Below are 26639 nucleotides of genomic sequence, written 5' to 3'. Positions count from 1 at the left end.
CGGGGTCTGTGGGGCTGTGCCGCCTGCGGGTGCTACTGCAGGGACTGGAGATCGGGACTGGGGCAGCAGGGTCAGAGCTGCTGTGGGATATGGGGGCAGGCGGGGGTCGGGGGTGCAGCGCGGAGGCTGTCAGTCACAGCAGTGGACTTTGGGCACCGGCTGTAGGCAGAGCCGGGCGGCTCCACAGGCGTCAGGGCTCATTAGTGCCAACATGTGAAATGCCATTAGCGGGACTGCAGGGGGGCCTGGGCAAAGCCCGCTGCCCCGGCTGAGGGTGGTGGCACGGTGCTGGACCCACCCTGGCCCGTAGGTCACACTGGGGAGCAGGATGGGCTGGAACAGCGCGGTGCTGGGCTCTGGGACTACCGGACCGGGGACGCGAGGGGACAGAGAAACGTGCCAGCCCCACTATGTCTGCAGCACGCGTTGCACCGCAGAGCTCGCAGCGCGCAGCCCGCTGCCGGCCGAGCAGCCGAGCCCACCGCACGCACCCTGCGGCAGACCGCACCGCAGACCCCGCGTGCATCCCTGCTGGGGGGGCTCCCCCGGCCCCGGGCCAGAGCCGGTGCTGGGATGCGGGCAGTGCCGGGGGGTGGGCAGCGCGGAGCAGCCTCACACCACCGGGGTAAAAATCCTCACCCGCCTGTTCAAAGGACGGCTGCCCTCGCCCCCCGCCTTTGAAGTGCTGCCGACGCCGGCCACGGAGGTGCCGCTTCACACCTCCGGCCCGGCATAAAGCCGGGGCTCCGGGGCCGGCGGCTCTCAGCCCTCAGCCATGGCCCACCAGGCAGCTCCCGGCCTCGCGCTCCGCACCGCGTCTCCGCTGCACGACTGGGGTCTCCCCGCCGTGCCTGAGCCCGAGGGCTACAGCAGCAGCTCGCCGGCACCCTCACCCGACTCCTGCGGCCTCTCACCCCCTGCCAGGGCACCGCGCCGCGGTCCGGCGGGCAGGAGGGGATCAGGGGCGGCCGGGGGCTCACGGCAGAGCGCCAGCGAGAGGGAGAAGCTGCGGATGCGGCGGCTGGCGCAGGCCATGCACCGGCTGCGGCACTACCTACCACCCGCGCTGGCGCCCGCCGGGCAGAGCCTCACCAAGATCGAGACCCTGCGCCTCGCCACGCGCTACATCGCCCACCTCTCGGCGCTGCTGGGCCTCAGCGAGGAGGTGCTGCTACTGCGCCGCGGGGCGGCCGCCCGCCGCTGCCCGCTCTGCCCCGGGGGCCTGGGCTGCTGCCAGCCCCCGCAGCCCCGGCCGCGCTCCCCAGCCCCGCAGGAGAATTCGCCCCCCGGCTCGGAGGGTTGGGGGACCCCCCCAGAGCTGCGCGGGGCTCTGGATGCGGGGACGGGGACCTGGGGGTCGCTCTCCAACGGCCCCGTGTTGGAGACCTGTCCGCAGCTGCACGTGGTTCCTGACGTGGGGATGGGGCTCTGGTCATCACCGTCCTACAGCCCCACCGCGGGGACCCCCCCGGAGCTGCACGAGGCTCTTGCCTCCGACGTGTCCTCCTGGCCATTCTCTCCTCACTGTGCAGTGGCAGGGACCTCTTCAGACCCCCCCAGTGACCCCATCTTCGACACAGGGCTGCTGCTGCCAGACTTTGTGGATGCAGAGATGGTCACCCAGGTATGTGTGTGGCCGTGGAGCTGGGATACTGATGTGGGGCTGGGCACAATCTCTCTGGTGGGTGCTCGAAGTGCTCCTGTGGTGTGTGGAAGTGGTGTTGGGGTCACAATGATGTAGTCTGGGATTGGGAATGGAGAGGACCCCCCTCTACCCTATGGCATGTGTATGTGGGGTGCTTGGATCCTCCAGCTGCTCCCACCCTTCCTTGCATCGTTTGGGCTCCTATCAGGTAGCACAGAGCCCTGCTGGTACCTGAGTGGGTGCCTTCCTGACGGTGGGCTCTGCCAGCCCCTAATGCTGCTGACCCACGCCCAGCCCTGCCCTGCATCCCTGCCCTGGCATCGGTGCTTTCCTCACCGATTCTCTCTTCCCCACAGGACATCTCAGCAGATCTGCTCTCTCTGCTGGAGGCTCTGCTCCCACCGCAGCCCCAGGACTGAGCCACGCACCATCGGATGCCCACAACTTGCAGGACCCAGGGAGACGTGTGTCCCCCCTTGGACAGCAAGGGGGTGGTGAAAGCAAGGTGCTTGGAGCCCGGATCCATGCTGGCTGGGACTGTACATAATATACTGTGACTGTACATAAATAAACCCCTTTGCCCAGTCTGACTGTCGCCACGTGGCCATTCCTGCAGCAACTGCTGGGCGCGGGATGGGTGCAACATGCACAGCCGTCATGCTGGGGCTGAGAGGACAGCTGAGCTGGGGAAACTGCACCAGGGCATCTCTCTGGGCATGGGCAGGGGCTGTGACACAGAGCCAGCACCGTTGCGGGGCCCTGAGCCGGCAGCGTGCAGCTGGGGACAGCATCTGGGAAAGCAATTGCCGGGAGGTATCAGGACAGACACCTCCAGCTCTGGGAATGGAGCTCACCAGCACTGCCCAGGTGCTGCTCACTGACAGCTGAGCGATGTCTGCACCCCGTGCCCGGAGCCTGGGAGGGCCCCACGTCGCAGGGTCACCTGGGGGCCGCACCCCGCCGAGCTGGAGACCCCGCGGGTCCCGGGTGGAGGGCGGGTACTTGGCTGCAGGGGATCCCCGCGGGTCGGGCTGTCGAGCGGTGCGGAGCCCCATTCCGGGACTGGCGGGCAGATGCTAACGCGCACCGGGGTCCCTGGGGCAGGAGGTCTGCAGGGCTAATGAGCCCCGCTTATCTGTGAAATGACTGAGGTGACTTGCTAATTACGGTAATGCCCTCCGCCTGGGAGACGCAGCCTTTGAGATGCAAAAGAGCCGCGTTCCCCTCCCCCAGCCCGCAGCCCTGGTCCTACGGAGGAGCCGGGAGATGGGACCTGCGCATCTTCGGGTCCCCACAAACGATGCACTCCAAAGCAACGAGCACTGTGCACCCCACACACACGGCTCTGCAGCAGCAACCCCAGCTCTGGGCACCCTGCAGCGCCTGGATGCAGGCCTGTCGGGCTGGTAACACACCGTGTTCATTTGTGCACGTGTGTCTGTGTGCATGAGGCTGTTCACGCTCATCCGTGAGTGGGTGATGCGGGGTAAAGGACGGAGTCGTTCCATGCAGGCTGGCTACGTCAAGGAGCAACCTGAGCTGCCAAGGGCAGCAGCCAGCAGGGTGCTGGGCGGGAGCGGAGGTGGCTGCAGGCAGCAGAGTGCTGCAGTGCCGGCCCTGCTGCCCGCGTCCTGGCTGGATGCAGCTGGTGCCAATGTGGGAGCACTGGGAGCAGCGAGTGGGTGGTGTTTGAGCAGCCCTGACATGGCCCGGCTCGGCGGGGGAACGGGGCAGGATGCTGCTGCAGCAGGTGAGGTGTGCAGGGAGATGGGTGCAGGGAGCATGGGGTGCTGCACCAAAGGGCTCCTGCACCGGGGAGTGCCTTTGTCCCTGAGTGGGACCACGAGGGATGTTCTGGAGTGGGGTGGACAGGGCGGCAGCGATGGCCTGGGGCAGGCAGGGGGCAGGGGAGGCTGAGACCACTTCCCCATGCTTACCTGCGATGCCGGAATCCCACAGTTCTCTGGGTGCCGGGGCTGCAGATGGGAATGCCAAGAGCTGAGGTGGGCTTCTGGGTGGGTCGGTAGGTCACCCCCTCCCCTGAGCACCCCCAGCCCTGCGCGGGCCGTGCTGCCCATCTGCCTATCGCAGCAGGAGGGGGTTGGCTGGACCCAGGCCCCGAGGCGGGGAACGTCAGCACAGAGCCCTCCAGCATCACGTCCCACCCCAAGCAGGGCTGTGCCTGGAGCCCCCGTTCCGAGGGTGCCGAGGAGCCGCTGCTGCTCCCCACCTTCTCGCCCGCGGCCCAGGCCCGTGTGGCAGCCACCTTCGTGCTCTTCGTGCTCTCGGCCGGCTGCAACGTGGCGGTGCTGCGGGCGGCAGGGGGCCGAGGGGGCGGCGGGCGCTCCCACATCCGCCTGCTGCTGCGGCACCTGGCTGCCGCCGACCTGCTGGTGACGGTGGTGGTGATGCCGTCGGATGCCGTCTGGAACATCACGCTGCAGTGGCGGGCGGGCGACCTGGCCTGCCGCCTCCTCATGTACCTGCGCCTGCTGGCCATGTACGCCTCCGCCTTCGTCACCGTCGTCATCAGCCTGGACCGGCAGGCCGCCATCCTGCGCCCGTTGGCCATCGCCCGCGCGCGCCGCAGGAACCGCGCCATGCTCCGTGCCGCGTGGATGCTCAGCGCCGCGCTCGCTGCGCCGCAGGTGCCTGCCAGCCCCACGCACCCCGCACTCCTGGGGGCCCCGGGGGCTTCTCAGGAGTGGCAGCGCCGTGAGCCCTCGGTGCGGGGCCCAACCCTGCGGCTCAGGTGCTCTGAGACCCCTGGGTGCCTCTTGGGGAGGGGCAGGGTCTCCATCTCAGCCCCGTCCCACCTCTGCTCCGCTTCCAGCTGTTCCTCTTCCACACCGTCACCCTGCACGCCCCGCACAACTTCACGCAGTGCACCACGCGCGGCAGCTTCCCGCAGCCCTGGCACGAGACCCTCTACAACATGCTGAGCTTCTCCTGCCTCTTCCTGCTGCCACTGCTCATCATGGTGTGCTGCTACACACGCATCCTGCTCGAGATCTCCCGGCGCATGGGCTCCGGCCTCTGTGAGTGGGGCTGGCAGGGGGGCTGCGAGCAGATCCGAGTGTGCGGCCTCAGCCGGGATGGTGGGGGTCCTTGCTCCCTGCTTGGGGTGTGGTTACCACCCTGAGCCCCCCGCTCACCGGTCCCACTCCCATGTTTCAGTCTCCTCCAGGGACGTGCCGCTGCGGTGCTCTGGGAGCAACATCCCACGGGCACGGCTGCGCACGCTGAAGATGAGCCTGGTCATCGTCTCCTCCTTCATCCTCTGCTGGACCCCCTACTACCTGCTGGGGCTGTGGTACTGGTTCTGCCCACGGGCCATGCAGCAAAAGGTCCCACCATCCCTCTCCCACATCCTCTTCATCTTCGGCCTCTTCAATGCCTGCCTGGACCCCATCACCTACGGGCTCTTCACCATCCCCTTCCAGAGGCGCTGCAGTTGTCCCTGCGGGCACAACCCTGAGCCTGAGCCACCCTCCTCAGCCACGGGTTCCTTCCACTGTTCGGCCTCATCCCTGCGGGGCAGGCAGAGTATAGGGGGCACGGAGGGGCCACAGCCACTTATCGAGCTGGAGCTGCCTGCTGGGGCTAGTTCCTGCCAGAGCAGTGCGCTGTGAGCCAGGGCAGCCTGATGCCATGAAGATGGCACTCTGTGTCCGGAAGGGCACAACAGCAAGGGCAGGCGGTGGGGGCTCTGCTCCAAAATGCTTCTGTAAGTGGTAGGGCAGAGCTGCTCCTACAGCCAGGTGGGTGTGAGCCACCCCTCTTCCCTCTCTGCACCCATTTATGTTACGTGCTGGAGCACAACACAGTAATAAAGCATCCTGTGGCCATCTTGTGTTCTGCCTGCATCTGTGGACGTGGCTGCACTGGGGCTGGGGATGGGTCGTGTAGGGACCCTGGCTGTTGTCCCCAAGGGCAGGGTGGTTCTGACATCCCCACAGCGCTGCTGGGGGCTGCACAGAGCAAGCAGGGCTTGCAGTCCCTCTGCTCCTGTGCCAGCCCTGCACCCGCCTGCTGCTGGGGACAGGATCTGAGCTGCTGCTGAAGGTCGTTGCGAGGTGCAGGAGCCTGGCAGCGCCCAGCAGCACAGCAGCTGCTCCAAGGCCAGTAGTGCTGCCGGGGCCAGGGACGCAGCTTTGCTGCTCTGCTACTGTGGGGGCTGCAGCCCCGGCCCCAGCGTGGGCTGTGGCTGGGGTCCCTGCAAGGGTGGGGGCTGCTGGTGGGGAGAGGGCAGTGAGGCACTCCTCAATGGGGTTCCCCGGATCTGGTGCATGGAATTGTAAATGCATTTGTCAGATCCTGACGCTGCTGCTGGACCAGCCTGGACCTGGCACAGAGTGCAAGCGGGCAGTGGATACAGGAGGAATTTGGAGCTGACAAAATGCATCCCCTTGGATAGAGGCCTGCAGTAGGAGCCTGGTGTTACTCCAGCAGGTGCATGGGTGGGATGGGCACTGTGAGCTCTGGGCACACATCCCTGCACTCCGTTCTGCAGCAGGGCTGGACACGGCCCCAGGGTAGGCTGGGCTCTGGAGGCACCGCAAGAGCCCCACAGTTGCTGCAGGGAGCTGGGAGGGAGCTGAGCACAGAGCTGCAGTCCCTGCAGGCTGGCAATGGCAGGGCTGAAGGATGGTGCTGATGCCCTGATCCCACACCATGGCTGCATGGCATGGCACTGCACCTGCAGGTGCAGCCATGCACGAGGAGCAGTGTCATGCCAGGTCCCCAGGAGGGCAGCAGCCATGCACAGTCGCTGACAGCACTGGGGGGCTCTGGGGCACGATGGGGCAGGAGCTTGCCATGCCATGCTGGGAGCAGTGCCCAATAACAGCAGCAGGAACAGAATCGTGTGGGTTTATTGTGAAGTGGCAAAGTGGAAGGACAAAGTGGTGCTGCTGAAGCTGGCTGGGTGCTGCAGCCAGCTGCCCCTGAGGGCTAGGACTAAGGGAAGGGGATGGGGCTCCAGCATGGACTCAGCTAAGTACAAAAACATCTTCTGTGGAGCATGCTGCTTACTCCTGTGGCCTAGGAAACGCTGCACAGGGAGAAGCAGACAAAATAAAGAAGCCAAGAGCCCCTGCTGAAATTTCAACATGGAAGATGCTGTGTGCGCTCGGGGCACAACCTGCCCACTGCAGGCACAGCAGGGAGCCGTGCGCACGCAGCCAGATGCAAAGCCTGCAGTCTGCAGGTGGGGAGCTGACCTGGGCTGGCGGCGCATGGTGAGGGCAGGTGACATCTTGGGGGTTGCTGCCGATATGTGTGGGGATGCTGGTGCTTGGCAGCTGTTTTGCACCCGGGCGAGCAACAGCAGCACTCCCCATGCCATCCCCAGCCACGTCCCCACTGCAGCACCATGAAAACCCCCGCTCCCTCCTGTAGTTTGGGATGGCACAGCTGTGGCATTAGGTGCCAGCTGCACTGCTGCCCGGCCTCTTCTCAGTGAAGAAACTTTTGAGCAGCATCACTTGCCCAACGCTGACCACGAAGAGGATGACGGTTTCCCCAGCCGACCAATACGAGACGCGCCCGTTGAGGTCCTCAGCCCGGCTGCGGTCCTGCGCTTCCCGCAGGCGGTAGTGAGTCTGGGAGTCGATCACCGCGTTCAGCGCCTCGTGGATGGTGACGCAGGCAGACTCCATCTGGGGGCACAGGGATGCAGCGCCACCCACCAGGCACGGCTTGGGCAGGGGGAGAGGCGCGCTGCCGGCTCCGCCGACGCGGCTCTGCTCCAAGGGGCAGCGCCGGAGCCCGGTGGGCAACGGGACACCACGCGGCTCAGCGAGGGCTCTGCGCCCCAGCCTGGCACCGCGGCTCCGCTCTGCCACCAGCAGGCCGGCACGGCGCTGCCTGGCAGCGGGCGCTTCTGCACTCAGCAGAGGGGAAGGGAGCGAGCGCGGTCGCACGGGGTTGTGCGTTTGGCCACATGCTGCAACACACCTGTGTCAACGCCGTGACGCGGCTGCTCATGTCGGGCAGGATGGGCGGCTCGTCGCCCACCTGGAGGTTGAAGTAGACGGTTTTGTGGGAGAACGTGGAGAACTCATTGCTGAAGCAGAAGGTGTAGATCCCTGTGAGCTCAGCGTGGTGCGGGAAGCTGTCGTACTGCTTTTTGGTCTCCCTGTAGATGGTGCGGCCGTTGGGGTCCTCGACGTAGCAGTCGACATCGTAGTGGCCCCCAGTGATCACCTGCACAGGGAGATGTGGGCAGCACCTGCTGAACCCTGAGAACTCGGCACCACGGGCAGAGGAATGCTGCCCCAAAATGTGCCACATGCACAGCCATGCCCTGAGCAGCGCGGCACCGTGCCACGGCAGCCCATCACGGGCAGGGGCCAGGCTGAGGGCCCACGGGCAGAATGAACGTGGGGGGGGACGGCCCCCACAACCGGGCTGGGGACCACCGTGGGCACATCCCAAGCAGCTCTGATGTGGGCTCTGCTGGGCACGAGTCTGGGCACAGCTCCCGGGGCAGCACGGGGGGAGCGGGGCTGTGGGGGAGAGGTGCGGGGGTCGCCCTGCTTGGGGCTTTGCAGGGGCTGGGGGACACGGGTGGAGGCACGGGTAGGAGCAGGGCCGTACCTGGTAGTCCAGCGTGAACTTGAGGCCTCGGTCCAGCTCTTGGTGGAAGCACTGCTTGTCGCTGTCGGGCAGCTCGAAAGTGAGCTCGGTGCCGCTCGCGCGCAGAGCGCCCAGCAGCAGGGCCAGCGCCCAGCCCCGCGCACAGCTCCGCATCCCGCCCGCCCCGCACCGCACCGCGCCGCTCGGCCCCGCGCTCGCCCCGCCCGGGGCCGTCCCTCCCTGACGTGGCGGCACCGCGGCGCTTCCGGGCTGGGGCGGCTCCGTGCGTGGCCGGGGGACGTCGGGGGGCCGGGGCCGGGCGGCTGCGGATAGAGCGGGGATGTAAAACCGCCGTCCGTCACACGGCGTCACCCCCGCACCGCACACGCGAGCGGCAATGGCTGCGGCGCGGCGCTGCTCCGCGTTCCCGCAGTGAGATGCGCGCTCCTGCAGTGAGATGCGCGCTCTCAGCCCCTGCGCAAAGGGGAACTGAGCTGTGTTTGCACCGCCGCCGTCAGAGCGCGCCGGCGGAAGCGTCAATAAAGATATGGGGATATGCGCGAATGAAAACTCTGGGATTTGGGATTCCTCAGCCAAAAATAGAAGACGAACTTCGTGGTTAGAGATAAAGCGTGCCTGAAATTCCGTCTGTAAGACATCTGAGCGACAGCAAGTATAAACTTTAAGGCTGTAAAAATATAAGCCCACCTTTACTCTAAACAACACATTTAAATCGAAAACGCATTTCCAGAGGGCGCTCCCGTGCCGACGGAACCGCGGCGTATCCATTCTCGAGTACCCGCAGCGCAGCGGGGCCGGGCAGCCGCGTTCCCCACGGGCGCAGCGTGCCAAACGCGGAGCTCTGCGCAAGGCTCCCCAGCTGCACCAGCAGCGGATCTGGCTCTGTGTTGCCAAGTGCTTGGAAACGGAATCGCAGGACCTCTGAGCGTTGTCTCGCCTCTGCAGCACAGTGAGGGTATAAATACATTCAATCGCTAAGGAGGGTTATTTCTGCTCTCCATCCTCTCGCAGCGTTGAGCTCCTTCCCGGTAGGCACTTCACACACACGTCAGCCCTCGACTCCCTGGCGTGGGGCTCCCAGACCGCTTTCTGCATTGGGATGAGTGGGAGGGATGAAGAATGGATCGTAAATAACCAGGAACAAACACACTGCAGCCGGGAGCCTTGGTGTGATGCCTGCCTCTACCTAAACGTGCTGGGATTGGATTTCTCAGATAAGTGCTCACGGGGGGTGGGGGGGAAGTCCAAAAGCAGCCGGCATGGCAGGGCTCCAGGCACTCAGTTCTGTGCTGCCTGCCACCTGTTGTCCCCCCAGCTCTGGGGAAAGTGCTCTGTGCATGGGGCCTTGAGCCCAGGGCTGCCTGCGCTTCCCAGGGCAGCACCGCCCCGCTCCGAACTGCCGTGTGTGTTCCTACAGAGGGCAGTTTGGGGAACTTCCCGGGAAAGCGGCTACTGCGCCACGATTTCCTCAAAATCAGACAGCTGCCTCATCTGCTCCAGCTGCATGGAGTGCCTCCGCAGGAGCTTCTTTTTGGTTCTCAGGTCACCCCGCTTGGGGGAGCTGGGAGCGACGGGCACCAGGGCCCTGAAGCCGGCAGCCAGCGGGGAGGGGGCCTTGCCGCTGGCTCCGATGTCGGGGATGGGGGGGCTGGGGTTGACGTTGAGGGGGGGCAGGTAGCCGGGCCGGGTGTGCGCGATGTGGTCCAGCAGCAGCGTGCCGGAGCCGCGCCGTTCCAGCAGGTTGGGCGGGCGGCGGACGGCGGCGGGGGAGGTGCTGGGGGCACCATCCAGAGCCTCCCGCGAACCACCCAGCAGAGCCAGGTGAGAGCCGCTCAGCTTCCTCCTCTCCGCAGCCACCTTCCCCGCCTCGGCCATGCCGGCGTCGCACTCGTGGTGCTCGGCGCTCATCCGCCGCCAGTGCAGGGCCTCCATCGCCTCGCTGCTCTCCGGGGGCTCCGGCACCGTGCTCCTGCGAGGCAGGCGCTGGGGGCCCTTCTCGAACCCCTTCCTGCAGCCGGACCCTGGGGCTGGAGGCGTGCGCAGCGCCTGCTCGTCCACCAGCGGGAATAGGGGCGCATCCTTGCTGCGGCTGAGGGGAGCCTTCCTGCACAGCGCGAGCTCCCCGATGCTGCTGACCAGCTCGTCATCCGTGCGCACCCGCTGCTCCTCGTGGTGCGCAGCCAGCACTGAGGGCGCGACCAGCCCCCACGGCTCCGACTGCAGCCGCTTCAGCTGCGGGAGCCGTGCTCTCTTGGTGGTGGTGCCGCCCCTCCAGCCCGGGGAGGGCGGCTCGGGGGTGGCCTTGGTGGGAGGACCGTCCCCGGGGGGCAGCTCCTGCTCGGCGGGCTGTGGGCATGGGGCGGCCGCCTTCAGCGCTGCGGTGCTCGTCTCAGGGGAGGCCCTCTCCTTGAAGTCCAGCAGTGGGGGCACGTTCAGGTACTGCTTGGTGGCCTTGGCGCCGGTGGCCGACTTGTCCATGGTGATGATGATCACCTCCTTCCCCTTGGCTCTGCAGGCATTCAGAAGGTGCTGCAAAACATCCTTGTCATCGGCGTTGATGGCGTGCACCAGTGCAGAGGCACCGGAGTGGTCCTCCAGGCTGGGGTCGGCCCCGTTGTCCAGCAGCAGGGTCACCACCTCGCCACCCGCGCCGCGGATGCAGGCGTGCATCAGGGCCGTCTTCCCAGACTTGTCCTGGATGTTGGGGTCAGCCCTGTTGTCCAGCAGGTACTTCACCATCTTGGCCTTGCTGATGCTCTGCTGGTCCACGTGTGTGGTGATGCAGGCCACCATCAGCGCCGTCTCCCCCTTCTCGTTGCTCTCATTGATGTAGGCCCCCCCCTCCAGCAGCAGCCGGGTCAGCCGCAGCCGGCCCAGCCACACTGCCTTCAGGAGAGAGTTCCCCCCGGTCTGCAGCTCCGTCGCCTCATCCATGGCACGCAGGGCTCACGGCAGCTGGGGAGGAATGGGATGGAAAGGTGAGCCCCCCTGCAGCCTCCGCTGAGCCCTCTGCACATGGGCAGCCCTGCAGCACTTTCCCACATTGGAAGAGGTTGAATTTAGGTTAGACTTGAGAAAGGGATTCTGTACCGCGAGGGCACTGAGGCCCTGGTGTAGGCTGCCCAGGGTGGCTGCAGGTTCCCCATCTTTGAAGTGCTCACGGTCAGGTTGGATGGGGCGCTGGGCTGTGGGAGGTATCACTGCCCATGGAGGGGTTAGAACTGGAGGGGCTGTAAGACGTCCTGCGATCCAAATCGTGCTGTGGTTCTGCCACAGTGCTGTGTGCTGCCTGCTGGGGGTACTGGGGTGCAGGGGGAACTGCAGCAGGAGGAAAGCTTTGTTTCCTCTGGGGTCTCCTGAAGTGACAGCACTGCTTGGAGCCAGCTGGGAGGTGCACTGGCACTGCCTTCCCTTGGCTCATAATTCATGTTATGGCATTGCTCCTCTCTCAGCGAATTCATTTCAGATGCAGTGTTTGCCAGGCAGCCCCACAGACTCAGCCCCTGCTGTCACCCCATCCAGGTGTGCTGGTTGCCAGCCCTGCAAGCACCAATCAATGCTGATTGCTGAACAGCTCCATCTGGAATCCCACACCCCCTGCTATGGGCTGGGAGCCCTATTTAAAGGCAGGCCCTGAGCCTGTGCTCAGCTCTGTGGGATTATCTTTGTTTGCTGGACTTCTCTTGTGGATGGAGTTTGCTGTTCTGCATTCTCCTGGTGATCTCTCTTGTGTGACCCATAGCTGTTAGCAGCCTACTCCTGCCCTACAGGTGAGGTCTTGCTCTCAGCTCATAGCTTGTCTCCCTGCATGGGCAGCTCTGCTTTCGCTGCTCCTTGATACACCTCAGTTCACCTTGCCTTGCTCTCCTCCAGCTCTGCTCCCACAGCCATGTTGATGTTTCCTTGAATACAGCTGATTTCCTTCAGTGCCAGAGTCACCAATGTGGCCCTGCTCCTGGCATGGCTCTACTGTGCCTCAGAGGCCCCTCACTCTGTAACACGGAGCCCACTGGAGGCTGCGAGCATCTCCTGTGCAGCTGGGGCTGTGGTCCTTGCTGCTGGTGGAAATTCTAAGCAGCTGCTGCTCTGCTGTGTGTAACCCTGTGCTGCTTCGTGGTGCTGTGTGGAGTCCTTGTATAGGAGAGTGCTGTGAGAGAGCAGCGTTCTCGTGCAGCACTCTGCAGCAGGACTGGCTCGGGGGGTCAGCAGACACCCTCCCTTCTGGAAGGCGCTTCCTGCCCCTGCTGGGCAGTGGCTCCCCTGCTGATCCCGGGACTCGCAGCAGGGCAAGGCTCCTCCGTGCTGCTCCGTGGCACCACTCGGGAACTGAGCGCCTGGTGGCTGTGTGCCTGTGTCCCCGTGGGGCAGCAGCGCTGAGACCCGGTGAGTGCCGTGCGCGGGGCAGAGGCGGTAACTCGCGGGGCCGAGCACCGCGGCGATGTCAGAGGTGCGTTGTCCCAGGAGCCCCGCCGCTGCTCGCCCTGCTCTCCCATCACAGCTCCCTGCTGCCCGGCGGCGAGCGGCGCTGTCCCCTCCCCTGGGCATCTCCCCCTGCTCCGTCACCCGCAGCACTCCGCAGTCTGCGCTCACCGCTTTCCCCCACGGCACGCGCGCGATGCTCTGCCTGCTTCCCCCTTCCCCCCCCAGCCCATGCCCGTTAATGCGTGGCTCCCGCAGCTCCCACCTCGCTGTCAGCGCAGCGCTGCCCGAAGGCTGTGAGCGCTCCCAGCCCCCCCCCCGGTAGCACTGCGCCCAGATGCCCACGGCTGCTCCCCGAGACCCCCGCTCCGATTCCGAAGTTGCTCTCACCTCCATCTCCTCTCACCGGTGCCGCGGTGTCGCCTCCCCTGCCTCAGCGCCGGGCTCGGTGCTGCGACAGCGGGGCGGGGGTCCCTTCCCGGAGCCGGGGTTCGCCCCCGTTACCTGCTGTGCCGTGCCGGTACCCGTTAGCGGTGTGCGGTGCCCGGTACCGGCCCCGCTGTGCGCACCGGGGCTGCACGGGGAGGAGGGCGCGGGGCGGCGCGTCCGCCCCCGCTGGGTGCGGGGAGGGGCGGGGGGGGGGGGGGGGGCGTGTGCGGGGCTGCGTCCAGCACAGCCAGGTCTGAGCGAGGGCGGGACGGTGCGCGTCTGGATCCGCGTGTGCGAGGCGGGGCCGCGGTCTGTATGTGTGTCTGTGTGTCTGTGTGCGTGCGCACGTCCTGAGGGCTGAGTGTCTGTGCGGTGATGAGCGCAGGGCTGCGTCTGTGTGGGTGCAGGTGTGTGCCGGGTGGCTGAGTGCACACGCAGCCCCTGTGTGTGTGTCCATACCTGTGAGTGCCCAGCAGCACAGAGCTGTGTTCACACGCAGGGCTGGCTGTGTCACTGCCCACGCGTGGAGCTGTGCCGCTCGTGTCCCCTGGTGCCCGCTTGGCCACGTGTGCCATCGGTGCCCCTGTGTACGTCGCTGTGCCCAGGTGTTGCTGAGGGTGGCCTGGCACTGCAGTGTGCCCCCGCTGAGGTTGGGCCCCTCCTTCCTTAGGGGCTGTCAAGGCTCAAGGGGATGCAGTGAGGAGCAAACTGGGCTGAGCCCACGGCTGGGCCTGTCACTGGGCTGGAGACCCCCCTGAGGTCCATCTCCCAACGGTGGTAGAGTGCTCCTGTGGCCTGAGTGCATCAGCAGGGACGCCAAACTGCCCTGCTGCATGAGGGAGTCGGAGGCTGTGTGCTGTTTTCTAGGGTGGAGATCTCCCCTCCATGCCTGCAGAGAAGCACTGCGACCACAGGCATCCTGCTGTCACTGGGACAGAAACCTCTAGTCCCACTGCTGTTGTACAGCATCCAGCCTGCCTTACCCTGAGGTTGCTGGGGAGCCTGGCTCCTTTGAAGGTCCCACCAGGGGCAGGAAACCAGCCAGAGGGTGGGGAGCGACTGTAGGTGCACAACTGGCACAGCGCTGTGTGCAGCTCTACCATGTGGGGGGATGCTGCTGCCTGAGCTGTGGTTATCACAGTGCTCTGAGACTGGATTGACATTAGGGGCACCTGATGCTGGGCAGAGGTACGGCCATGGGGGGAAGGCATGGTGGGGAAGGCAAGGCTCTGGGGTGTGTGAGGGCAGGGCTGTGTGCTGCTGGCCCCGAGCAGACATTCAGCACTGGGTAGCCACCAGCCTGCTGGGCAGGGGCTGCTCACAGAGCTCACTGGGCTTGCAGCAGGGGCTGCCTCACGCGTGGGGTCAGAGCGTTCCTTAGAGCCCACTCCACTTCCATGCAGAACGTATCTGAGTTTGCCTTCTGCTTCCTGTTTAGCTGAATAATTCATAATGAGTGATTAATGGAGGCGTGCCCCTCATTTCCTACTGGCACATCGTCACAGGTTGCATTTTGTCAGTGCTGTTCATTATTCATAATGATTTGCTGAGTAATGGCTGCACGGCTCTGGGGCTGCGGCGCTGCCTGGGGGGCACGGTGTGGTGAACTCGGTGCCTTCCAGCAGGAGGGCAGCAAGCACATGATGTGCGAGACGTGGGAGACTTCAGCTGAGCTCTCCCACTCCTTCCATGCGTATCTCAGATGTGGAGGGGTATGTGGCAATGCAGACGACAGCACAGCAGAGATGTTGGGTGCTGCTCGGACCTTGCAGGTAGCTCTGGTCTGCCTATCGCAGCTTTCTGGTTAACATTTGGAGGTCAGCCTGAAGGAAGAGAGAGCAACTGCTGCCTGCTGGGGCCGCACAGGAATGTCCAGCGTGTGCATGTGCGCCCTGCGGGGCTGTGCAGGGGCTGTGGTGGCTGAGGCTGTGAGCACAGCGCTTGGGGCTGCGGTCCCTCCTTGTCACCACGCCCCCTGCAGCAAGCGCAGCTGGCGTCTTGTCAGAGCCTGGCTCCAGCTGGGGCAGGGGCTGCCCGAGGAGTGGGGGAGGTGGGCGGCTTTGCTGCTGGGCTCAGCTAAACGCGCGCCATCTCCCCAGGAGCTGCGCCGCGCTGGCTCTATTTCGGGCACTTTGCAGAACAGCTGGTGATCATCTCTTACACGGTGCGGCGGCGGCTGTGTGCAGCTATTTCTGCCAGCTCATCCCCACACGGCAGCTTTTTATAAACGCATTCACCCGGAGGGATGGACGCAGCTGTTGGGAAGGGGGGGAGTTTGGTGCTGATGTTTTGGAGATCGTCAGCTCTGCCCTGAGGGCTGCTCCCGGGCTGGGTAAGGCACTTCTCTGCCCCAGTCTCTGCCCCGTTGGGCTCAGCGGGACGCAGAGCCTGGGGCAGCCCTGGGCATATGTGGCATGGGGGCTGTGGGTGCCAACTCCTCAGTGTGCTGTGGCCCTGTGCTGGACTTGTCCCAGACTCTTGTGCTCTGTGAGAACCTGTTCTGGTCCAGGCAGGTGATGGGGTTGTGAAGCCTTCACTGAGGGTTGGGGCTGCTGAGGGTGCCTGCGGTGTCCCCATGGTACAGTGCTGGCTGTGCTGGATGTGGAGGTGTTTTTTGGGGGAGGGGGCCGGGTGCCCCTTGCGTGAAGCTGTTCCCCCTAAGACCTGAGCAGGAACACACTGCATGTTTGCAGGTTTGCATCCACATTAATTTGACCCTGTCTTCTGCTGGAAAAAATGAAGTAGGTAGCAGCTTCTTGTAGTGTCAAGAATTAGCTGACCTCTCTGATGGCCTCTGCCAGTGACAGCCTGGCTGTGACCATCTGGTGTGGCCATGCAGGGCCGTGCCTGCTGTGCTGTCCCTGCCCTGGCTGCAGCAAGGCTGGAGGCTCTGCTGGGCGCACGGCTCTGCTGCAGGGACCACAGGGACACTGCATGGTCACAGCCCCCTGTGTTGGACTGCTGGTGCTGTTCTCTGCTTGGCTTTAGCAGGACCCAGCTCTGAGCCTCTATGGGAAGGGGAAGCCCCGATCAGCTGCAGCTTGAGTGGATCTGCCTCGGGTACAGCTTGCTGCAGTCCTGCTGCTGCCGGAGCCTCTTTGTGCACGTGGAGGGGATGGGGGGCAGCAGGACTGGCTGGGGATGGGGGGGATGGGCTGCTGGGGCCCTGAAATGCCCCCTCCTCCATCTCCCCGTGTCTGCTCTCCATCCTGCTTCCAGCTGGGGGGGCTGTGCTGAATGCGGGGCTCCCAAAATAGCAGCCCCCCGCCCCGTGAGCGCTCACAGGCAGGAGGCAGGCGGTGATGCAGCGCTTCCGAGAGAGGCTGCATCATTGCAAGTGGGTCTGATGTTTCTATAGCAACCCCGGGGTAAAAATAGTGAAGGAGCATTTAGGAGCTGTCAGGGCCTGGAGGGAAGGGCTCCTCCAGTGCGGAGCTTTGCAGGGTGGGGGCTCGCCCACGGAGCAGAGCTGCTGTGCTGGGGGTGCTTCTGTGCAGCTCACAGAGGCTGGGGGCTCTCCCAGCATTAGCTGGGCACTGGAGCTCCTGCAGCCCACCCTCATGTGGGGTGATTTCTGCTGACTGTGTGCCTCTGTAATGCACTCATTAGAGCTGAGGAGAAGCTGAGGGTGCTTTGGGGCAGCCTGCGGGGCTGCAGGAGGGTCTGAGCAACTTTTGGGGGTGGGTGCAATCCAGGTCACGCTCCATTGCTGACCCAACAGCGCTGTGCCTTCATGCAGCTTTGACTCTAAGTTGTGCTGAGGTCTGGAAACAGAAATGCCACTGCTGTGTGTCACTGCGCAGTGAGTGCTGCTCATCTCTAATCACAGCTTGATGTTTGGCACCGTTGATGCTGGTGTCTGGCTCTCCTAATTGCTGTGTTGTGCCCAGAGCCTCAGTCTCTGCCCATCATGATGTGGGGGTGCTGAGGGCTGGGTCCCGATGAAGCTGTGTGCTGGGGCCCTGTGCTCCCCCCAGAGCTGGGGCTGATGCTGCTGCCCCTCACCCGACTCCTCTGGCCGTGTGGCTGTGGAAATGGCACGAACTGCAGTGCACTCATTTCTCTCTCCTTTCCCATCTCTTCCCTCATCTCCGTTGCTCCTGCAGTTGGTGGTTACCATGACAACGTATGTCTCTCCTTTTTGCTCTCATCCCTTTTTGCTTTGTAATCTGTATATTCTTTCACCTCCACTTTTTTTCTCTGCCGTACCCCAGAGGATCTGTGGAGGCACTTTGGCTTAAGGCGTGGAAATGCTGTTGGTGTCAAGCAGGAAAACCTTGGGCCAGAGGAGGGAGGACAGGCACTGCTGCACTGTGAGCGTGGGGCCGCTCCTGCAAGGGCTGTGCTGTGCTCCAGGCACCCAGCTGAGCCCCACGTCCCTCATTCCCTGCCATGCTGTGTATGGACATGGCGAGGCTGGTGTGATGGAAACAGACCAAGCAGTGTTACGCAGCGCCTGAGCCCCTTACCTCTGGCACTTAATAGGAGGTGTAGAAGGAGCTGAAGGCAGCTCCATTTGTAGCAGTCATTTGCCAGTTGACATTAGTGCAGTGAATGTCTGGACTGAGCAGAGCACTGCTTGGCCGGAGGGCTGCGGGCGCAGAGCCGTGCTCCCCAGGGGAGCCGTGGGGACGTGGGGTGGGGATGGTGCCCCCAGGGTCGCACCGTGGGTCAGCCGGAGCAGCGCCACCTCCTGCAGCTGCACTGGGTGCTGCCTGGCCCTGTGCCCTTCCTGCTCCCTGCAGGGTGTGCGCAGCCACGGCAGTTGCTGCTGCAGCTTTCCCTTCTGTTTGCTTTGTGCTGCGGTGGCAGAAGGGGAGGCAGGCGTTGTTCTCACCCAGAACTCCAATTCTTTTTTTAAAAAATTCTTTAATTTAGTATTATTAAACAAAGTTTTATAAATATTCATGGGAACGAAATCAGTGCAAAATATTCCGTTCTCTCCTTTTGCTGGTTTAATTTTAGAAACCAATTTTCTCCTGAGCTCTCTGCTGAGCAGTCGTGGCAGTGCTTCCTGGATGGCGCCTCACTTCTGGACCTGTGTGGGTCCTGCAGGGTAGTGGTGTGTGGGGTGACACAAGCAGAACGCCAGCGTCCCTGGGGATGGGGGACAGGCAGGGGGCTGATGGGTGGCAGCGGACAGGAGCATGGCTTGCTCACCTTGCATAGCTTGTCCCTGGTGCAGAGCCCTCTGCAGCGCGGGCTGTCCCCACCCTGCGCACAGTGCCATGTCTGTGTATGCCTGCCTGCTGCCCGCACTGTCCTGCTGTTGCTGTGATCAGCATTAGAGCACAGAGTGTGAGCCCATCCCTCAGCCCGGCTCCTCCGTCCCTTTCCCATCCCAGCACTCCTGTGCTCCCCTCCTGCTCTGCTCCGTTGCTGTGTGTGACTGCGGCGATGTTCCCTTTGGGCTCTGTGCTGCTGGATGGGGCAGAGCCACAGAGGTTAAATGCAGCTCTTGGTCAACTGCTGTTTTTGTTTTTTGTCTTAAAATCATGCAAGAGGGGGCATTGCTGCGGTGTTTGACACCAAACATCGGGGTCAGTGCTGTGCAGCAGCTGAAGGTGAGCAGTGGCACTGGGGCAGCCCTGCAGCAGTGTGCCAGCACTGGGTTGTGCAGCACGAGCATCAGCTGGAGAGCAGCAGCAGCTCTGCAGGAATGCAACAACGCAGCAATGTCTGCACTTAGCTGAGGCAGAGCAGCAGGAATTGTCGTGTTAAAATCTACAGGATGAGCCTTGCACTGAAAATGCATCCTGTGAGATCCTTACCTTTTCCTTTACTTGCCTGCTTACTGAGGATCAGCCCAGAGCTGATGCTGTGGGCAGGTGGGGGGTGTCAGCACTGCATCCCTGCTATGCTACATGCGGCACAGCGTGCGCCCTCTGCGCGGCTGTGCCACCGCACGGCTCCGGGTGAGCAGAGGTGTGAGGTGGAGGAGGGAGCTGATTGGAGTTTGTATTACACAGCACGCTTGTCGGAAGAGAAGTGATCTGTATTTAACAACAGCGGTGCAGTAATAACCTGCAATTACCTCTGAGCGCTGCAGCGGGGGCGGCTCTGCTGCTGGAGGAGGCTGGCGTGGCATGGAATAGCATGGCGTAGCGTGGCATGGCTCTCACGACGCACAGAGCGTGGCACGGGGTCTGCTGGGCTGTGGTTTCTGTCTGCATGGAGCTGGGAAGCCCCATGCTATGGCTGTGCCCTCCCCGGGGCAGAGCAGAGGATCACTCCCCTGCTGTCCCGGCCATGCACTGCGCTGCAGGGTCTGTTTGGCCTTCTTGGCCCCCAGGGTGTCCGACTGGTGGCCACTGGCACCCCCAGCTCCTTCTCTGCAGAGCTCTTTTCCAGCAGCTCAGCCCTATACCTGTGCTCAGGGCTGTTCCCACGGCTGCTGTGCAGGGGATGAGTGTGGTTATCCATCCCTCCTCCTTCTGCGCAGTGCTGGGAAAACGCTGCAACGCCTCTTTGGCGAGAAAGCAAATTATGCAGGCTGACTTTGTTCTGAAAGCTTCTGATGTGTAAGCAGGGCAGGAAGGCGAGGTCATCTGTGCGCTTCCACTGCTGGCTGCGCTCCAGCTGTGCAAGGGAGGGTGCTTTTGTCTGCTCGGTGCGGGGTGCCCCGAGGCTGGGGTGGTGCGTGGCCGTGGGCACGGCTCTGTTTGGGCAGGCAGCGCCTTCTGCAGGAGGGGCTCTCCTGACGCCTGACTTCACCTCTGCTCACCCCCCCGCCTTGCGGTAGCTCAAGCTCACAGAACTTCTGCTCCCCCCTCCCTGGCTGGCGGCAGAAGGGAGCGCAGCGGCACCACCTCCTTCGGAGCCGGTGGGACAGGAGGTGGTGCAGAACGGTGCGTGCCCCCAGCCAGCCCCTGCGCGGGGCACGCGGCTGCAGCTGCTATTCTGCAGCTGTCTGAAGGGCTGCGGGAGTTTTAATATCTCTGCTGAGTGAAATTTCCTGATTCGGCTTTCATGTCCCCTGGGACACTTATGAAATATCCGGATTCTGTTTTTTTTTCTGAAGAAGTGGAATTTCCTATTTATGGATTTAATATAAGAGCTACGTGCTCGGGGAGGGCAGGGGCTCCACGGTGCTCTCCCCGCCGCGGCTTTGCCCCGTTGCTTCTCCCCCTGGCTCAGCCGGCAGCAGGGCCGTGTGGGGAATTCGGCTGCCTCAGTAGTTTTCCAGCCCGCACTAAGCTCCCTTTTCACAGCTAATCATGCTTCGCGATGAGCGAAGTCGAAATGCACGCCGCCAATCCGCTGGCAGCCGGGTGGGCACGGGGTAGGTGAGGTCCTGCCGCGCTCGCCCTGCAGCACTCAAGCAGCAGCGCTCACCCACCCGCTGGGAGCTGAGCTCTGCTCTGCTGATGGATGCCAGCACTGCGCCGGGTCTGGTCCTCTCCGGAACCTCATCTGCCCTCGGTGTGCCTTTGTGCAAAGTGGATCGTGATGGAGGGCTAAGGGGTGAGAGCAGTGGGAAATGGCTCCAGCAAGGTAGAAGAGGCTGGAGACGTGTAGTGGGATCTGTGGTGTCTCAGAGCAGCAGGGTGTGAGATGAGTGGCTGAGCCTTCAGTCCCAGCTGATACAAGGCTAGGAACACAAAACCAGGAGCTCTGGGCAGGACTGGCCCTGGTGGCACAGAACCAGGCTGCGGTGCCACTGGCTGCAGGCAGGAATGGGTTCCAACCCTGGGTGCTGGGAAGGAGCTGCAGCACCCAGTGCAGCATGCTAGCATAGCCCTGCCTTGCAGCAGGTCTGCGTGGTGCTGGAGCCCCTCTGGCCCCACGGAGGGCTGAATGCTACTGGCTGCTGTGTCACAGCCTGCTCCTTTTGCTGGCCAGCCTGGCGTGGCTGTGGGCACTGAGCAAGCAGCCCTGGTTCCCAAACGCTTTGCCCTCCCAGCCAGCTGGCGTTGTCCTCATGACTCATGGCAATATTTGCCTTTCTGTTACCAGCATGTCTTTCATCAGCTGCAGCCAGATCCATGCTGCCACCACTCACCTTTAAAATCATGGGAACAGTTGAAATAAATTACTTTTAATGCAAACAATGTCAAACACAAAACACAGGCGTCCCACACTTATGCAACTCTTACTTTTGTAATTGCTCTTTATCGTGATCCCAAAGAACCTCAACAGCAAGTGAGCGTCACCAAAGCACAAGCAAACTGCAACCTGCTGGTTCCTCTCATGAAAAGTCATTTAGCAAATGCCTAAAAAAAACCCCCCAAGCGTGTTCTCCTGCAGGACACCTGTTGTAGAAGCAAAAGAGGAAAAGCCCGGAGCGATGTAACCTGCTGTGCTCTGTGAAACCCAGCATCTCCAGCTGCAGAGTGGGCTGTGCTGCTGGTCCTGCGTGCAGCCGACTTCTGCGGAGCGCTGCGCATCCAGGCACAGCCAGGTGCTCGCACCACCCGCACACCCTTATCAGTTCTCCGTCCAACAGTCAGAGCGAAGAAGCTGGGCTGGAAAAGTGATAAGGGGGTGAGAGCAGCCACGGGGTCATCTCCTTCTGGAACTTTGGCACGGAGAAATAAGGCGAAGCTGGTAGCAAGTGGAGCAAGTAAGGTGTCGCCGGTTCCTCTGTGCGGCCCTCTGCACCGCTGTGGAGATGCTGCTGGAGGAGCGGGCGATGCTGGGCAGTCCCAGCCACCCCAGTCCCAGCCTCCCGCCGCCCCGCAGTGCCGCCGCTCTGCCGAGCTGCAGACACTCCCCATTCACAAATTTCATAACCTCCAGTCCCCTCCCTGCGGGTGGGATTGGACGCCCCATGGCCCCCCCGGCCCGCTGGATTAGGCTGTACAAATTGTGGGGCTGCAGCCGGGCGGATTCGTCTGACGCTGCAGAAAGGTGCTGGCAGCTGTGCCTGTGCGCCCCGATGCTGCCGGCCCCAAACTGGGGCTGGGGTGTCCCCACCTGCAAAGAGTGAGGGGTCGTGTTGGTGCCCGGGGGGATGTCCTTCCCCTGCGCCGTTGCTCCCGTCTGCACTGAGTCCTGCTCCATAAGGCCGGGCCCCACAGCAGCTCCCCTTGTGCCCTGTATCCCTGTGCCCACTGCCCCCAGGGAGCAGCTCAAGTGTACCCAGGCACCCCAGAGAGTGAGCAGACCCCTGCAACACCTGGGCTGGGAAGGTGCACACTGCAGGGGGGAAGTGGGTGGCCCCGGGCACCTCGTGTACCCCTGCTGAGCAGAGCCTGGAGCCGAGGAATCTGATCCCCCTTCTGCAGCCCGGGCGTGTGCTGGCTTGGTGCTGCACTGTCGGGTCGATTTGCACAGGAATTACAGAGGAGCTCTCCTGCATGCGCCTATAGGGAGTGCTCGGCTGATGCTGGAGGCCCTCTCACAGCAGCCAAGCAAAGCCCAGCAGTTTCTCAGGGCTCCAGGGCTCAGTTCCATAATGGTGCTCTCTGCTCAAGGACTCAGTGCCTCAGGAATGGCCTCTGCCCTGCAGGGTGCAGAGCTGTGTGCTCAGATGTGGTTCTGCTGTCATCTCCAGTTTTAACCTGGGGGAAGGGCGGGACGCTTGGTTAGCAGTGCTGGGTGTGCGTTTGCTATGGGGCACTTCTCCCCATCATCGTGAAGCACCATGGCCTCTGCTCATGCTGCTGGATGCGCTTTCTGGCTGCTTGTCCCCTCTGTGCCGGCTGTTGGCTCAGTGCAGATCTGCCGTCCTTGGCCCCATGGGTGTCACTGGACCCACTGCATTACAGGGGGAGTAGGAGGTGGCACTTCAGGTGCAAACAGCCTACTTTCCAAGGTTCACAACTTTTGTCTAGTTCCTCTGTTGGAGTGCACTGAGCTGTGTGAGCTCTGATGAGCTCTTGCAGCACGGCTGCCTGCAGCCCCACACACTTCCAGGACAGCACACTCGGGTCAGCCATGTCTTTCCTCCTTATGTCTTCACCCAGGCTTGCTCCCACCTGGCCGCAGGTCAGGTACCAGCCCTGACAAACTGCACCAGCCCTGAGGCAGTCAGTGCTGCGCCTTGTGGCTTCCCATTCTCCACACTGCAGGATGGCATCGAGGGCAGCCAGACCTGCTGTGCTGTGCCACGCCACGCCGTGCCATGCTGCTCCATGCCGTGCCGCTTTGTGCTCCGTCCTTCCCAGCTCCCTCCCAGGAATGCCATCTGCTAAGCGCCCGCTGCCGCGTTAAGCCCTGTTCCATCTGCAGCTTTGCCCCAGGCTGCTGGTGTCCGTCGCGGCAGCGCCCGGCTCAGTAAGCACAGCACATCCCGCTGACTCAGGAGCCTGCACGGCTTTATAACCTCCCTCTGCATTTTGAGCGTGGGTCAGGAATGTTCCACGGAGCCGAGATGCCGAGGGGCCGTCAGGGCGCGGAGCTGCACGGCGGTGCTGGCAGAGCCCCGGGGACCTTGGCTGGTGCTGCCGTCCCAGCGCCACGCTCGGCCCACTGGAAGGCACAAACCGCCCCATCTGAAACATCTGCGAGGACAGAGGGGAAGCAGACAGCTGTTTCCCTGCGTTGCAATGAGGCCGTGTCATGCTGCGCTGCTGTGGCACTGGGGATGCAGGGGACACCCGGGCCGTGCACACAGCAGTTCTGGCTGGGCGTGCGCTCCCATGGTGCTCACGTCCAGCCTGCTGCCATGGGAGGACTGTGGCTCGTGGAAGGCCCGAGGAGCTCAGCACACGGTTGGTTCAGTGGAGAACAGGAGTGGGGACCGCTGAGGATGGGCCAGGTTAAACCAGATCAGCAAAAGCCATCCATGTGCCAGAGCCTTTGGGCACTGACTGCCGGGGTGACCCCAGCTCACACTGCCTCCGGGGGCAACCTCTGAGATAGCGACAAACAGGGCTGTCACCACACGGAGCCTTTCCCACACCGGTGCTGCTGGCACCGGGCTCTGTCGTCCCCACGTCCCCGCGCTCCGTGCTGCTGCCAGCAGGCGGTGGGAACACAGCGCGGCTCAGACAGCCGCCCCGGGAGCCGGGCTGCCGTGTGTGTGCGCCCAGTGGGCAAAGACAAAGGAAGCAGCAGCCCGGGCCCCGCGCTGGTTTTGGTGATTATTTCGTTGAGTAGCTCCAAGGGATGTTCAGAGTAAACAAGGCGCTCGCCCAAAATGAGTCTCTCCACAGAAGCGGCTCATTCACAACAGCGACGCGGGGCCGATGCCCCAAACGCAGGGGCAGAACTCGATCCCCAGCGCCGGGGACGGGGAGCTGCTGCGGACCCGGGGGCTGGGAGGGCTCTGGCTACCCCGCCGGCCCCCCGCGGCCGCTCCACGTCGCTGCTTTACGAGCGCTTACCAACCTCCTTCCCCGCATACCTCCGTTATTAAAGCGGCTCTGGAAGGGAGGAAGGAAAGCGACCTTTCTCCCGCACCGCTCCGGAGAGGGGAGAGAAAATCCCCCCGGGATGGGAAGGAAATTGCAAATACCTCTTCGTGGCTCCGGCCGTGCCCCTGCGCCCCGCAGCCGGGCCCTGCGGGGAGCAGCGCGCTGTAGGGACAGCGGCGCCGACGCTGCACCGCCTGCCCGCGGCCACTGGATGTCCTCCAACGGCAGAGAGCCGTGCCGGGCTCCGGGCTGGGCTCCGGCCGCGGCTCTGCTCCAGGGGACACCGGCCCCGGCCCCTGCGGGTACCGAGGGCTCTTTGTCATCGGGGACGGCGAGGAGCGGGGACGGCGGGGCTGCTGCAGCACAGGGCTGCGGGCGGGCGGCAGAACACGGCTCCGCTCTGTGATACCGGGGTGGGACGCCGAGGGGGTGCGCGGACCCCCCCTGCCCTGGGGCTGTGCCTTGCGCGGCCCGGGACCGCTGCTCCGCGGCATGGACCCGGCCGGCTCTGCTCTGCTATGTGTGCTCTGCTCAGCTGTTTGTCTGGAGAAAAGCGCTGCTCTTATGTCCCTACTGTGTGTTATTTGAAGTATTGATCAAACCACAGAATTTGACGAGGGATGGAGAACCGCACGTCCGAAAGTCAGTCCTTCTCTGCGAGGGGGGGCCAGCGCCCGCACAGTGCTGCACAGCAGACGGGCGAGGAGCCCAGGAATGGGGTGTCGGGCGGCCGGACGCCTATACGGGGCGGCCCTGGGACATGTCAGACTAAGAGGGAATAGAGGAGCCCCTAAGGGCTGCAGTGCCGCTCCCCGCCCCGGCGCACGGCCCAGGGCTGCAGCACGGCTCGCCCCGTTCCGCCCGTTGCGCCGCTCTTAATGCGTCACCAAAGCCCGAACGCGGCGGGCGCAGCGCTCAGGCGGGACGGAGCGTTTCGATGAGGTTCTGAGCGAGTGCGCACCGCCCCGCACCGCCCCGCACCGCCCGGTCCCGCCGCCCGCGGTCAGCAGGGGGCGGCCGAGCCCCGCGGCAGGGGATGCGCCGAGGGCTGCCCGCCCCGCCCCGCGCATCGCGTCCCGCACACGAGGACCTGCCGACGGGAGCCCTCCTGCACCTCGAGCTCGCAGAGGTCCCGGAGTCCCAGAACGGTTCGGACGGAAGGGACCCCCCCAGCCCCACCCCTGCCTTGGTCTCATCCCCACGTCCCTCGGATCGCGCTGCCCAGGCCGCACTCGGCCCGGCTCCGAGGACCTCTCTGCCCTCACCCCATACCGGCGAGCCCGGCCCGGGCTGCGTCACGGCGCTCCAAAGTCCTGAGCCCCCACCCGAGCTGCGGCCCGGCCCGGCACATGGCGGTGACGGCACCGCGAGGCACGGAGCTCCGGGCGGGGGTGAGGAGGCGGGCGGAGCCCAACCGAATCGCACTGGGGCGAGCCCGGCTCTGACCTCCGGGCGGCACCTCCCCGATGCGGCACGGCCCAGGCAGGCGGCTGTGCGGCGCTCCCAGCCCTGCGCGGCTCTCCGTGCGCTCATCCCGCTGCGCGCATCCCGCTGCGTTTGCAGGGGGTCTCAAAGACAAGCAGGCAAACGCGATCGCAGGGCTTGCTCAGCTCTTACCGGTGCGCAGAGCCCGGCCGGCTGTGCCGCTCCCACATCGCTGCTTCCTTCAGCTGCTGTTGACACCTCCACATTCGGTTTCCCGAGGCTTGGCTCTGTTCTGCTGCTCTCGAATGGTTATTTCCTCCCACTCCTGTTGATCATTTCCATTGGATTTATCATTTGGGGCTCCCACCCTGGCAGTGCTCAGGGCAGCAGGCTCAGCGCTGGCAGCATCCCTGGCTGTGAGGTGCTCTGGTGCTGTTTTCAAGAGGTATTGCTTAAGAACTACAAAATTGCTCCATCTGTAATGACACGACTGCAAGCACAATGCACCTCCATTTTTGCATTTTTTTCCCCCCAGAGAGCAAATTATTCATTATTAAGTTTCATTTTCACATCCACATTGTTCTGCTGTTGTGGAATACATGCTTTTAATATTTGAGATTAGTAATTGAAAGAGCTGTATGCAAAATTGTTTTCAGAGCAGCTCCTGAACACAGGCTGCTTTGTAAAGCACCTGAAGGCAGCACTCAGCTCGTGGCACTGCTGCCATCCAGGACCGATGCTCGGGGCACAGCCAGGCAGAACCACCTCATGTGTTGCAAAGCCTATGGTGACCTTTTGCACCCTGGAGGGTGAGACGAGGC

The 26639-nt window shown here is 63.6% G+C and overlaps 4 protein-coding genes and 1 long non-coding RNA gene across 5 annotated transcripts; 2 read left to right on the top strand and 3 right to left on the bottom strand.

Moving 5' to 3' along the window:
• The first annotated feature begins 643 nt into the window (after window positions 1-643).
• LOC122182683 (mesoderm posterior protein 1-like) lies at window positions 644-2232 on the top strand. Its single transcript, XM_042876164.1, has 2 exons — window positions 644-1624; window positions 2002-2232. Exons 1-2 carry the CDS (start codon window positions 776-778, stop codon window positions 2062-2064), a joined length of 912 nt encoding a protein of 303 aa, XP_042732098.1. The 5' UTR covers window positions 644-775; the 3' UTR covers window positions 2065-2232.
• LOC122182685 lies at window positions 1487-3917 on the bottom strand. The gene is made up of 3 exons (XR_006179915.1): window positions 3876-3917; window positions 3583-3621; window positions 1487-1700 (listed from the first exon to the last, which is right to left on the bottom strand). It is a non-coding gene; the product is annotated as an uncharacterized LOC122182685 (long non-coding RNA).
• On the top strand, window positions 3350-5320 carry LOC122182681 (putative gonadotropin-releasing hormone II receptor). Its single transcript, XM_042876161.1, has 4 exons — window positions 3350-3395; window positions 3740-4293; window positions 4479-4683; window positions 4823-5320. The coding sequence occupies exons 1-4, from the start codon at window positions 3350-3352 to the stop codon at window positions 5275-5277; spliced, it is 1260 nt and encodes a 419-aa protein (XP_042732095.1). The 3' UTR covers window positions 5278-5320.
• Window positions 5321-6503: 1183 nt separating this feature from the next.
• TMED3 (transmembrane p24 trafficking protein 3) lies at window positions 6504-8398 on the bottom strand. The gene is made up of 3 exons (XM_042876165.1): window positions 8246-8398; window positions 7604-7852; window positions 6504-7305 (listed from the first exon to the last, which is right to left on the bottom strand). The coding sequence occupies exons 1-3, from the start codon at window positions 8396-8398 to the stop codon at window positions 7069-7071; spliced, it is 639 nt and encodes a 212-aa protein (XP_042732099.1). The 3' UTR covers window positions 6504-7068.
• Window positions 8399-9306: 908 nt separating this feature from the next.
• On the bottom strand, window positions 9307-11179 carry ANKRD34C (ankyrin repeat domain 34C). Its single transcript, XM_042876067.1, has one exon. It carries the CDS (start codon window positions 11177-11179, stop codon window positions 9695-9697), a length of 1485 nt encoding a protein of 494 aa, XP_042732001.1. The 3' UTR covers window positions 9307-9694.
• Window positions 11180-26639: the final 15460 nt, after the last annotated feature.

The sequence above is a fragment of the Lagopus leucura genome, unplaced genomic scaffold (genome assembly GCF_019238085.1).
Source record: "Lagopus leucura isolate 7727_CA_CO unplaced genomic scaffold, USGS_WTPT01 Super-Scaffold_100015, whole genome shotgun sequence".
Classification (NCBI taxonomy): Eukaryota; Metazoa; Chordata; class Aves; order Galliformes; family Phasianidae; genus Lagopus; species Lagopus leucura.
Note: the sequence above shows the minus strand (reverse complement) of the source record. Positions and strands in the feature narration are given on the sequence as shown.

What these genes read in the sequence shown, in the direction of transcription:
- LOC122182683 (XM_042876164.1), top strand. Translation starts at nt 776, where the DNA reads ATGGCCCACCAGGCAGCTCCCGGCCTCGCGCTCCGCACCGCGTCTCCG. An exon ending in ATGCAGAGATGGTCACCCAG is followed by an intron (nt 1,625 to 2,001) that starts GTATGTGTGTGG and finishes TCTTCCCCACAG; the next exon opens with GACATCTCAGCAGATCTGCT.
- LOC122182681 (XM_042876161.1), top strand. Translation starts at nt 3,350, where the DNA reads ATGGCCCGGCTCGGCGGGGGAACGGGGCAGGATGCTGCTGCAGCAG. An exon ending in CCGCGCTCGCTGCGCCGCAG is followed by an intron (nt 4,294 to 4,478) that starts GTGCCTGCCAGC and finishes CTCCGCTTCCAG; the next exon opens with CTGTTCCTCTTCCACACCGT. An exon ending in GCGCATGGGCTCCGGCCTCT is followed by an intron (nt 4,684 to 4,822) that starts GTGAGTGGGGCT and finishes CCCATGTTTCAG; the next exon opens with TCTCCTCCAGGGACGTGCCG.
- TMED3 (XM_042876165.1), bottom strand. Translation starts at nt 8,398, where the DNA reads ATGCGGAGCTGTGCGCGGGGCTGGGCGCTGGCCCTGCTGCTGGGCGCT. An exon ending in AGTTCACGCTGGACTACCAG is followed by an intron (nt 7,853 to 8,245) that starts GTACGGCCCTGC and finishes CTCCCTGTGCAG; the next exon opens with GTGATCACTGGGGGCCACTA. An exon ending in GCGTCACGGCGTTGACACAG is followed by an intron (nt 7,306 to 7,603) that starts GTGTGTTGCAGC and finishes CTGTGCCCCCAG; the next exon opens with ATGGAGTCTGCCTGCGTCAC.
- ANKRD34C (XM_042876067.1), bottom strand. Translation starts at nt 11,179, where the DNA reads ATGGATGAGGCGACGGAGCTGCAGACCGGGGGGAACTCTCTCCTGAAG.